Here is a 12,409-nt window from a genome sequence, read left to right on the forward strand (position 1 = left end):
CTTAGGAAAGTTTTAATGTCAAAAACACTGCCCTGTACATTTTCAGTTGGATTTCTTTGGGCCTGTGGGCTTGGTTGAAATTGGGATCTTTACCCAGCTCTAATACTTCTTATCGGAAGGGTAGACATGGTGTCTGGGACCTATCTCACATCTCACAGATGTGAGCACATCTGGCACAGATGAGGAAATACTGTTGAGGCAACCAGCTGAAGCACAGCAAAGTCATTACAATAGGTGGGGTTAATGATACATTCAAATATGGCAGGGATGGGGGAAGAGCATTTCAATGAAGCAACACTTCATCTCATACAGCTTTCTAATCACTAACCACAAACTCAGCCATTTGCTGAAAACCAAGAATTTCCCAATACGTATTCAATGTATTGTAGTTACCCTCAAATATTTGCCTATTTTCAAAATTGCATCCATATCCTGCCCCTCTTCACACCACCCTGGTGTTACATTGTTAAAGTGAAGAGTGCACTGGCTTACCTGAGGGGCACGCATTTGGCCTCTTCCACACAATTACTGCTCACCCATTAAACAGAAAACCTGTTTCTAGGTTAAAAGGACCAGAGACCTTTCACTTCCCAGAAATGACTACAAATCCTACATACACACCCATCTTCGATCCCTTTGCAAAATTGCTTTTCCTGTAGTCAAACATTGGCGCAGAGCTACTGTGGAAGCTTGAATTTCTTGCATCATGAAGTCAAGCCTGGAAGGACCCTTTAAGTCCTTCCCTAACGGCTCCCTTTTCTGGTTTCTCATTTGCATTTCTGTAACAAATACATCATTAAAAATATAATCAAAAATAATTTCTTTACTGGCCCTTTTCTGGGGGGTGGGGAGGCTGAATAGTTAATTTACAAAATCCACCCAGTCTAGTACACCTCATGCATGGAATGCTACCTTGTAGGCTGGGAAAGGAATCCAGTTTCTCCAGAGTCCTCAGGATCCTCAGTGACTCCCTCTTTTGTGCACTTCTCTCCATATACCCTTGTCATCTAAGAAGAGAGCCTTACCGGACTAGGAGAAGCAGCCTGCCTTTCTCCCTTTTCAACCTTGACCCAGTCCAGAATCAGGAAAAACTAGCGGTCGCAGACTGGCTGGATAAAAAGGCATTCCCCCTTTAAGACCTCAGTCTGGGCACCCTGACTACAGTTGAGCCCACAAAACCCAATGGGCCCCTAAAAACTCTCTTTATTCAAGGAACTTGTGTCTTAGGCTAGAACAAAAGCCAGACATCTGGCCTGAGACCCTCTTCAGCTTTCCAGCAGTACTGCTAACTTGCTGTGGCTGATTTGAAAGTTTCCCTTCTAGCCCTCTAGAAGAAGCAACTGTAAGGTTTAGGGGCTTTAAAAAAAAAAAAAAATCAACCCCCCAAGTACATTTCCTAGGTCATTGTCAATCTTAGAAAACATCGACCGCAGAAACTCTTTAAATAATCCTCTTTGGAAAGATGGGAGCCTGGAGCCATAGGCTACTAATAAAGGAACTCAAAATAAGCAAATTCTGCCCAGGCTAAGAAACATACCTGGGAGGCAGATGGGAGTAGTTAGGGAAGAAAACTCCAAATGTTTAATAGACAAACTCTCATTACCTCAAGAGTATAAATATTTTAAAAGTTTTTATTCAAAAGATTCCCTTTTCAGTCTATTCCAAAGTGTTGGAAGCTGAACTATACAAGTTCCTGCCACCCACCCTTCCAGTACAGTTTTTTGAGGCCGTTTTTTTAAATGGAAAAATAACAAGAGGACCCTCTACTGAAACTGGGTAGGACCAGAGTCAGCTCCCGTGTGGCAGTATGGCCAAAGCAGACCTTATGGAGCGAGCACGTAAAGGAGTCTGGGGAACTGGCCCTCCCTCGTATGAGGAAAGGGCTGAGAAAATTCATCTTCTCTTTAGTGAAAATGGTCCAAATTCAGATTCAAAAGCCTCCATTTATGACATTCCCTGGCACTCTTCTTATGCTTTATATATTGAAGGCAGCTCCCTCTTTTATGGCCAGTTTTAGCAGGCAAAGAAATAAAGGAATATAGATACATATATGTGTATATATATATTTTATATAGGTAAAATATATACATATCTTATATATGTATATATACATATTTGGGGGTAGGGAAAAAGAGAGGAGGGTCATGTAAACCTAAACAGTTATCACATTACCCCAAATGAGCTTGACATTAACAAAGAAGGTAATAAATAACTCCTGGGGATTAAGTGACAACATGGGTGCAGCAAGAAGGGAAAGGGCACAAGTTTAACTATTAAATACACTTCTATATTTGTTTGGCAGAGTTCAGGCCAGTCCCAGGCTTCTGCACTTGCCAGACAAGTAAGCTGATGATAATCAAAAAAAAAATTAAAAAAAAAAAAAATTCAAGCAGAGCTCCATACCACAGTTTTCCTTCAAGTCAGTTGGCCGGCAGGCACAGTTTTCCGACCACCAGGAACAGAAACTTTGGCTCCAAGGAAAAAAAAAAAAAAAAAAAAAAAAAAAAAAAAAAAGGTATTTTCACCTACAACATGAAAATACAGAAAATTCATCAAAAAAAAAAAAAAAGAAAACTATCAAAGTCTACTTCCAGCAAAACTGAGGTAGCACTGCTTTCTCTGCATTCAATGCTTAAGTGGTTCTCAGTACAATGTGGTATAAAAAAAACTGCTCACTTGACTGACAGGTGCAGCATGTTGATGGATAAATGCAACATGAAATGAAATAGGTCAAAGAAGGAATGAGCAAGAAGTGAAGAAAAGGGGTTCGGATAAATTAGCTTAAAAGGGGGTTGTCACCAGACTACAAATGCTCTTGGCTGGCCTTGGCTCTCCAAGAGCTTTAAATCGCCTGGGAATTAATGCAATATGGTTAACAGTTAACACTGCTATTCAATTCTGTGTAAATCTTTTAAAATAATTATTATAACCTAAATCCAACCATGTAAACAGCACTACACACAGTACAGACCTGCCCTGAAAAACAGAATTTGCAAAACTGAGATCTGGCACTGTATCATCTTGTAATGTTAATTCAACCTAACCATCCCATTCCCCCCTCCCTGCTCTATACCCTCCCCCACAAAAAAAAAAAAAATCTAATTTGTGCAAGAAATGGCAGGCTTATTCTATCTGAAGGCTTCAAAAAAAAGATACACAACATGTAGCCAGGTTCAAATATTTTGGGGGAACCCCCCCAAAAAAAGAAATAACCAAAATAACCAAAAAGTGAAGAAAGTGCCTAAAACATGATACAGCATTTTAGAGCCCTTTCAGATACAAGGCAGAGAAAGGTGTAAAGTAGAAAATATCTGGATCTTCAGTAATTTCCAGAAAGGTCCAATCCCTCAGTTGGCTACAGAGCAGCAGGCAGATCCTTGCTGCGGCTGCTGCTGCTGCTCCTGGGATAGAGCCACTAAGTCTGCTCCTCGGGACACAAGCCCTCGGGCCCTGAGCTGAGTGCACCTCTCCCTTCCCCTTCTCTTTTCCTTCGCTCCATTTCCCACTCCACAAAGGTATCGAAGAGACTTGGCCAGGCCTCATCTTCACTGTAGTTGCTGAGGTCTGGGCCAATCACCTGAGTGAAGTTAAGGAACATGTTCCAAGTGTCCCGGGAGATGCCCTTGATCCCCGAGGGGTTCTCCGTTAGGAAGTTTAGCCATTGGTCCAATACTGGAGGATTGTTCTGGGTAAAGACTAGTTTCCACAGGGCAATGGCTATTTCCCGATGCAGTGACCGCTGCCCTTCTTCAGAGTCCAGGCCAAACTGAAATGTAAACCGGTAGAGATCCTTGAATTTATCCTCTTGTTTGGCTTCTGTTAAGAGGCTAGGGAACCGTGCACAGATCCCATCAATGCTGTCTGCACTTATTGCTTTGCAGCCATCAAAAAACTCCTTCCTGCAACAGGAAGGAAGGGGCACAATTAATAATTGTAAACACTATCATCTGCTGAGAGGCAATATAGCACAGTAATTAAGAGCATGGCTTTGAGTCTGGATGGCCTGGATTTGAATTCCAGCTCCTCCATTAATTAAATTAGTCCTATTTCTTCATCTGTCAAATGGTGAGATTACCACCTAACTTCTAGGGGTTTGGTGAGGACTAAACAAGTTAATACGTGTCAACTGCATCTAACAGTGCCTAGCACATGGTAGACAGCTAATAGTGGCTCATTCATTCACTTACTCATCTTTCCAAAGATGAAACTCAAGGCTCCTGCTCAATGCCCTATTTCCCATTTGGCAGTAGTAATTAAGCTGCAGACTCCCCTCCCAGACAGGAAGTCTTCCTGCTTTCCTTTTGATTCTCCATGGGTTGTTTGTTTTCGGAATATTTTTGGTGACTGCCAAGGGAGATTTTTGGAGTCAAAGATTCTGGATAAACCTAGGTAACTCTGCCACCAGAGGCCAAAGTTCTGTTATTAAAAAATGAAAACTGGGGCGCCTGGGTGGCTCAGTTGGTTAAGCGTCCGACTTCAGCTCAGGTCACAATCTTGCGGTTTGTGAGTTCGAGCCCCATGTTGGGCTCTGTTCTGACAGCTCGGAGGCTGGAGCCTGCTTTGGATTCTGTGTCTCCTTCTATCTCTGCCCCTCCCCAACTTGTGCTGTCTCTTTCTATCAAAAATAAAATAAATGTAAAAAAAAACAAAAAAAACAAAAAACTGTGGGGGTGCCTGGGTGGCTCAGTCGGTTAAGTGTCCAACTTCGGCTCAGGTCATGATCTCATGGTTCATGGGTTGGAGTCCCATGTCGGGCTCTGTGCTGACAGCTCAGAGCCTGGTGCCTGCTTTGGATTCTGTGTGTGTGTGTGTGTGTGTGTGTGTGTGTGTGTGCGCGCGCGTGTGCGTGCCCCTCCCCTGCTCATGCACACTCTCTCTCTCAAAAATAAACATTAAAAAAAAAAAAAAACCACGAAAACTGAATATGTATTTTTAATATCTATGTAGCATTTTTAGGTTCCAACAAAGTTTCTCACTGATCATCTTCTCAGAGATTGCTGTATCAGCTAAAGATATAAGGCATCTAAAGTCTGTCGGGGAATCTACCCAGGGGCTGGAAAATGGGGGGTGGAGGTGTGGCGGGGGGTCTCAAAGTCACTTCTTATTTATAACCCAGTGCTCTGGAAACCACACCTTGAGGTGACCCTGCCCCTCCGTCCCCACAAACAACCTCTACAGGGACGCATGACCATGGAGATGTGCACAACTACTGCTTGGTCACGGGGGCCCGCTGTCCTTTTTGTTGTGCATGCTGGCTAAGGGGCATGTATGCAAAGCTAGAAGGGGCAACTGGCTTCACGCAGTGACAGAGGCAGACACCAAAGGTGCTCCCCAAACTGGCACTCACAGCGCCTGGCACAGGAGAGGTGCATGGTAAGTATCGAGTGAGTGAGGAAGTGAGGGAAACGACAAGTGAAGGAGTGAAAGAAGACATACGGGGCGCCTGGGTGGCGCAGTCGGTTGAGCGTCCGACTTCAGCCAGGTCACGATCTCGCGGTCCGTGAGTTCGAGCCCCGCGTCGGGCTCTGGGCTGATGGCTCAGAGCCTGGAGCCTGTTTCCGATTCTGTGTCTCCCTCTCTCTCTGCCCCTCCCCCGTTCATGCTCTGTCTCTCTCTGTCCCAAAAATAAATAAATGTTGAAAAAAAAAAAAATTAAAAAAAAAAAAAAGAGATAAACGTCTGGGGCAGCAATGGGGCTGGGCAGCAGAGCTCCACGTGGGTTATTCCTCGCTTAACTTTAGGCAAAGCTGAATTGCTTTAGAGAAATCGGTCAGAAAAAGACAGACTTACCCAAAACCCTAAGAAGCCAACCCAGTTCTACTCCAGCTGGGCACTACTGCCCAGTAGTACATTCTCCCTCCTCTGCTCACCTGGTGACATTAAGTATTTGTGACTAACCTGGTGAATTTGCACATGGTAGCAGCCTGGAACTTCCAAGCCAAGAGCAGCACTCGAAATTCCGTGGGGTCAACACATAAGTCATTGCAAAAGCGCTCCATGCCTTCCTCCAAAATTGCATCCTCCCGCTCGTCCTTGTAACGCCGGAACAGTTCTTCCAACCTCTGCAGGGAAGACTCCTCGGCATTGGACTTGGGCTCCCTCCCAGCATCTCCAGAGGACGTTGGCAGCTGGCAGGGTTCGGTGACAGCCTCTGCCTTCTTGGTCCCATTGACAAGGATATCCCCACCTGGCTTGCCACAGGCTGGTGGCTGTTCCTCGCGGTGGCCTGCACCCCGCCTGCTGTGTGACTTGCTGCTGGGGTCACGGTCTCCATTCTTGCTGCCCAGGGTTGATGAGGGATTCTTGCACTTGGTGACACACTGGCCCATGGTGCTGGTGGCCTGGCCTCTAGAGTGGCCCCCTCTGGATCAGATGCCCTCGCTGCCACTGGCCCATGTGCCTCAACATGCCATCAGCCAGAGGAGCTAGCCAACCTAGAAGAAAATCAGAGAACAGTTACCACTGGATAAGGAGACAGGAGTACAGGGACTGCACCCCGGGGCCCCATTCTCTTTCATTGAGCCAACCATGAGAGACCCAGAGTTCATCACCACCTCCCCATAAGCTCTGTACCTTCACACTGGAAATGCAGGGCTGGGCACATATGGAGAATCAATAAGGAAAATTCCTAAAATTCTTAAGGTAACATAGGTTACAAAGAGGTTGATTCATGTGCAGAACACATCAGGGAAGACTGCAGTTTTGCCAGAAATATTCCAGAGGAAATCTGTCTTGCCAACTTGCCATCACATAAGAAAGTTGTTTGGTCCTGGATTCAGCCAGAAGGTGCAAATAAAAAGTTCATCTCCTAGTTTCTAATGTCAAAATCCTCAGATTTTCTTTTTAAGTAGGATGAGTAGGGAGAAAGGGTAGCCACATTTAAGAGTTTCATAATGGCCTGAAGATGAGGTAAAGGATTTGTGGAGTCAAGACTACAGTGTCCTAGCCAAATAGCTAAGTAAAATCTGTCTCTGATCTCTTCAAATTCCTCTCTGGGACTCTCTCACGCAGTAAGTGAAATGCCCTTTCTCCACCCTTCCTCTGCCCACCCACAGGAGCCAAACATCAAGCCTGTACTCCATGCCAAGGTTCCTGGTCTTCCAGTTTCTCTCTCTCCCCACTCAGGTCCTCCTCAAGGCTGTATGTAGAGTGCAAGCCAAGTCCACACTAAAATGGAAGGTCCTAGAAGACCTGCAAGCTCAGTCCTCCAAGAGGAGGTCTCCATCTTAAAAGAAGTGCTGATTTACCTCAATATAATCTCTAAATAGTAGGATAATTGCTAGCTAAAAAAACAAGAGCGTGCGCTGATACAAACTCCTCATGGTGGTTTATTACTTACGTTATTTAAAAGTGTGTTTTGTGTGTTTTTAAAACATTGTTAGAAATTTCCTGGCCAGGGGTGAGGTGATTTCTCTGCAAACTGTGTCTTAACTAGTCCACAAGAAGATCCAGCCACAACTTAGTATCTGTAAAATACTACCACCTGCCATAGTAATTGCGGCCACCAAAGTTACAATGTTAACAGAACTTCAGACCAGGAGCCACAAGTAGAGCAGGTAAAGTGGACCAAAATCCATGTCAGTCCCATGCCTGCTCCGCTCCAGGAAGCGTTCATGGACCTTTATGATCCAAATTCAAAGCTCTTAGGAGACAGGCAGTGGGGCAGAAGGGTGCTTTTCATGGAAGGTTGGAGCTTAAACTTTACCTAAAGAACTTTCCTCTCCTCCAAATAGTGCCTAGACACATTTGGGGCTATCTTCATAAGGAATTCTACAGGTAAATTCTGGACGTACAAGTTTAAAATGACCACCAGGATCACTCTTATAGTTATCGGAGACTCAACTGTATCAGGGTGTGTCCTATTCTCCACCCTCAAAGAGAATAAATTGACAGAAAGACATGCCCATACGTGCCCTCAAAAGACTTGCAGTTCCACTTAGGCTTCAAAAAAAACACTGAAAGGCTGAAGGGTTTTGGTGTGGGGAAAGATCCAATTAAGTTTCCTTAAGTCTTTCTGTGCCTTAATAGTACAGCAAATAAGCCATAAGAACAAGCTATTTAAGATTTTAAAAGGCAAGGGGTTAATTCTTGGAAGACCGGCATGCAAGGAAAGCAACTGTTGGAGCCGAATTATCTCAAAACAAGCAGGACTATACCATGTGGAGGGTCTGGTTTCCAGATTGGTGTTTCTAAAGACTACAGTGCTAAAAGAAACAAAAGGCCCAAACTCATACAAACCCCACATGCTCACAGACTGGCAGCTCTAATTCCCAGGCATGCTGACTCACCAGGGTTTGCTGCTCAGCTCCTGCTGCAGAGGGAGGCCCGGGTACCTGGCAGAGTAAGAGGATTTCCTGGCCTCTGTCTGACCCACCTACCCCCGGCCACTCACCCTCATCCCCACCCCCACGGGACAGATGCTTCCTTGTACCAGCTTCCTCCAAATCCTGGCGCCTAGGCCTTCAGGTAAGGACAGAACAGATGGGCCTCCCAAAGAGGCCCTAATCCCATTTACCCAAACGGCCCTCCACATAAGAGCATCTTTGATGACCTGACACAGCAGAACCTGAAGGCTTTTAACATGCCCAGCAGATAAGGAGGGGAAAATCGATGTAAACAGATGATCCATCAGCAAGTGCCAGAAGGTCAGATCTCTTTCTTCCATTCTGGTCCCCTTCTGTGAGATGCCCCCATTCCACAGGAGTGTAGAGGCAACTGATGACCTCAAGCCAGAGCACAGTGTTTTCAGATCTGATGGGAAGTCCAGCCCCGATTATTCAATGGTCCCCCTTCTTTTGTATCTACCTCTTTCCTTGGGAAAACACTTATGCTCTCAGAGCTTTCTCGAGGCTGAGTCTCACAAGCCCTATGTCCCAGGCTGGCAGCACTTCAGATGTTTTAAAGTCATAAGTCTCCCTGGACTTGCTAGCTGTTGGCTAATAGCTAATAATAGCAGCTGTCAATTATTGAACACTTGATAGCATGCCTGGCACTACACTAAGCACTTTATGGACATTAAAACTCGTATATGCTCACCACAACCCCACTGAAAGATGGGGGGACACTGAGGCACAAGGTAAATCATTCAACATCACATAAAGAGGACCTAGTATGTCTGGCTCGAGAAACCTAGCCTTTACCACTAGGCTGGGCGGCTGAGTCCACCTACATGAGAGCACCCAGGGAAAGCCCACCAATGGATGGGTCCTGAGCTCTGAAGTCACCACACTGATCTCAGAAGAGTAAGTTCTACCATCAGCCACTGGAAAGAGAATGACAAACTGTCCCTGCCCAGTGCTCAAGAAGGGTGTCCTACCCACTGCCCTCTCCCAGTGAGCCCTGCCACTGTGATCCAGGCAGTCAAGATTCCTTGGACTCAGCCTCACCAGAGATGCCCTAAAGCAGTGATGTTTCAGTCCATCGACATGGTTCAAAGCTCCAGGTTTGAAATCAAAGGCCAACTCTGCCAGTTATTATTGCTGATCCTGACTGAAACCTTTATTTCCTCAACCGGCAGAATAGTATCTGCCTCACAGAGCTGTTGTTAAGGATTCAGTCAGGTAATACAGATAAAGAGTACCTGCCACACAGTGCCCCACTCCCCAGAAAGAAATGATAGGACAGCTATCAGTCATTATTATTAACAGCAAAGTAATATCTGGTTACCTGATGAAAACCGCAGCTTGTCCCATCAGAACAATGGGTGCCAGGCTGCAGCTTTTCCAGATCCAGCCAGGACGCCTACCCCTGCCTTGAGTCACATGTTTGGGTCTTGCTCAAGAATGGTCTCTTGAGAGGCACATGTGTGGCTCAGTCGGTTAGGTTAAACAGCAACTCCTGATTTCGACTCAGGTCATGATCTCACAGTTCAGGAGTATGAGACCTGCAGTGGGCTGTGTGCTGACAGTGACGAGCCTGCTTGGGATTCTCTCTCTCCCTTCTCTGGCCCTCTCCCGCTCGTGTTCTCTTGCTCTCTCAAAATAAATAAATAAACTTAAAAAAAAAAATTCTCTTAAACCACAGCACTGACCCTGCTCAAATGTACCACTGCCCAGAAACACCTGGAGGGTTGAGTTCTCCACAGGATAAGACTGCCTTGTGATTGACGCTGAATAAAATCAAGCTAGGTATCTGCTGTGCTCTACGGACACCACGAATCCAATGGTTACCCCCGACCCTAACCTGGGGCAAGCTTCCAGCCAGTTCCAGATTTCTTCCCCTTTCTACTTAGTCCCAGATCTGTAGGTTTAAAAAAGACAGGATTTCTGGCTTACTATTTATTTATACTAATTTAATGGAACTGCCTTTCCAGCTGGTCATCCCAGCCACCTCTGAAGTAGGCAGCCTCAGCACAATCTGGGCACCCTCACAGGCAAATTTGATCAGCAACAAAGCACCACTGTGTATTTAGTAGGATATTATAATAGCTATAAATGTAGCTCTGTGAAATGGTTATCCCCATTTCATAGGAAAAGAAATGGAGGCATACCAAGGTCAAGGAGCTATTCCAGGAAGGGAAAAACAGGAGCAGAGTAACTAAGAGGATGAGCTCTTGGAGCAGACAAACCTGGATGTGAATTACAGTGATGGCACCAACTGTGACTGTCAGCATTAACTTTAAAATGGGGCAGCTGTACCCCAAGTTAGAGTAAATGAGATAATCCATAGATGTTCTGCCCACACAAAGTATTCAGTACATGTTAACCTTTATCGTAACTGCTGCTGTTATTGCAAAGACAGTGACAGAATCAAGCCTCCCTGCTCCTAGAACAGTGCTCTTTTCAGTGGCCAGTGCAGCTCTTATGGGGGTGGGGGCAGCTCAGGTAAGCAGGACTCCCCAGGTACCCACAGCAGCAACCTGTTCTTGCAGGGATTCTGCTCTCCTGCTTTAGCTAAGAGGCATTAATGAGTTGAACAGAGCCAGGGACGAGGAGGGGCACGGAGAAAGCAAAGGCAGGAAGAAAAATGAAGAAGAAACAAACACACATACACACACACCCCTGGAAACCTACTTCTAGCACAATTATAATTTTGGGGTTTACCTGAAAGATTGATGCCAGTTATCTCTCAGCTCAGTTTATGCTGGACCACAATCAGCCTCCAGCTTTTCTCCTTCAATCTCGGCTCCAAATGATTCTGTCACCCTCCCTCTCTGCACATCAGCCCTAGTCTCCCCTCCCCCCCTCACAGTACCAGCCCTGGCTGCTGTTCATGGGGATGGGCTTGGCTGCCTGCCTGGCCCCATGCCTGGAGCTGGCACTGCTGGCCAGGGGCGATCCCAGAGGCTGTGGTCCCTGTGGATGCTCTGGCTCCAAAGAGGGATCAGGAGCTGATCTATCCTGTAGGCAGTTTCGTGAAGCGAGATCAGGTAAGTCCCTGGGTCTTCTCAGGTTTACTATCTACCTGTTATGGAAGATAATGACCATGACGGGCTAAACCACACAAAGACACAGGGTGACTGGAGACAGGAAAAGGAGAGAGGTGTGTGAATTAGTGTTACGGAAAGAAAGGTGGAGGGCTGACTAAGGGGAAGTGATGTGTGTGATGTGCACAGGGCTGCACGCTTCCTATGTATCATCCGCCTTTGACCTCACAGACACCTAGAGCTTGTCAGAGTTTTTACAGATGAGCAAACTGAGGTTTCTTAACTACTAAGCAGGGGAACTAGGAAATAAAACCAGCCTGTCAGACTCCAAAGTTCACCCTGTGGGAAAGTTTCAGAGAAGCGGGTCTTGTTTGGTCTTTAAATGACTGGAAACACCACATGGAAAGGAAAGAGTCAAGAGTCAAAGGGTCAATCTGGTTGGTCCATGTGGAAAGGAGATGTAAAACATTTAGTAATAGTGGTATCTTTTAAATTACACATATGTACTGAGGGGATTCACATTAACTGTCACATTTAACCCACTACAAACCATATGAGGAAGATACTACAATTCTTTTTACAGAGAAGAGAACTCAAGAGTTTAAGGGATTTGGCCTCCAGTCCCCGAGCCAGTCTACAAAGGAAAAGGGATTCAAATCCAGGCAGTCTGATTTCTACACTCCATTCTTCATCACTGGCCTCACTACTATTCTCTGCTATGACGTGTCCCAAAGATACACCTTTCTCCCATGGAGATCGGTACATTAGCAACACCTAAGTGTACCAGAGATACAGAGTAAACTCCCAGGAAGCCTTGGTTCTGGTCTGGTATCTCTAAGCAGTGTGGGACATTGAACAAGTCACTTAACCTCTCTGAGTCTGTGTGATCCCAACATTAAAATGAGGAGTTTAGACTAGTCCTTCCAAGTTTAATGTTCTGGGACCACCTTCACTTTCTGGCATGCAAAGAGGCTAACGATCAAAATTTGCAAGACTGCTTAGTAAACAGTTCTCTCTTGCCCAAGCCTATCAGACCCAAGAGAA

At 45.6% G+C, this 12,409-nt stretch overlaps 1 protein-coding gene across 4 annotated transcripts in view; it reads right to left on the reverse strand.

The window, feature by feature from the left end:
• Positions 1 to 2,088: 2,088 nt before the first annotated feature.
• Positions 2,089 to 12,409, reverse strand: part of DCUN1D3 (defective in cullin neddylation 1 domain containing 3) — a 35,346-nt gene continuing 25,025 nt past the window's right edge. For all 4 annotated transcript variants that reach the window (XM_030301333.1, XM_030301331.1, XM_030301335.1 and 1 more), the window contains 2 exons: positions 5,899 to 6,434; positions 2,089 to 3,899 (listed from right to left, as the gene is read on the reverse strand). In XM_030301333.1, coding sequence (XP_030157193.1) covers positions 3,416 to 3,899; positions 5,899 to 6,329 — 915 coding nt within the window. In that variant the 5' untranslated portion in view covers positions 6,330 to 6,434 and the 3' untranslated portion in view covers positions 2,089 to 3,415. The remainder of the gene's footprint in view (positions 3,900 to 5,898; positions 6,435 to 12,409) is intronic.

The sequence above is a fragment of the Lynx canadensis genome, chromosome E3 (genome assembly GCF_007474595.2).
Source record: "Lynx canadensis isolate LIC74 chromosome E3, mLynCan4.pri.v2, whole genome shotgun sequence".
Lineage (NCBI taxonomy): Eukaryota > Metazoa > Chordata > Mammalia > Carnivora > Felidae > Lynx > Lynx canadensis.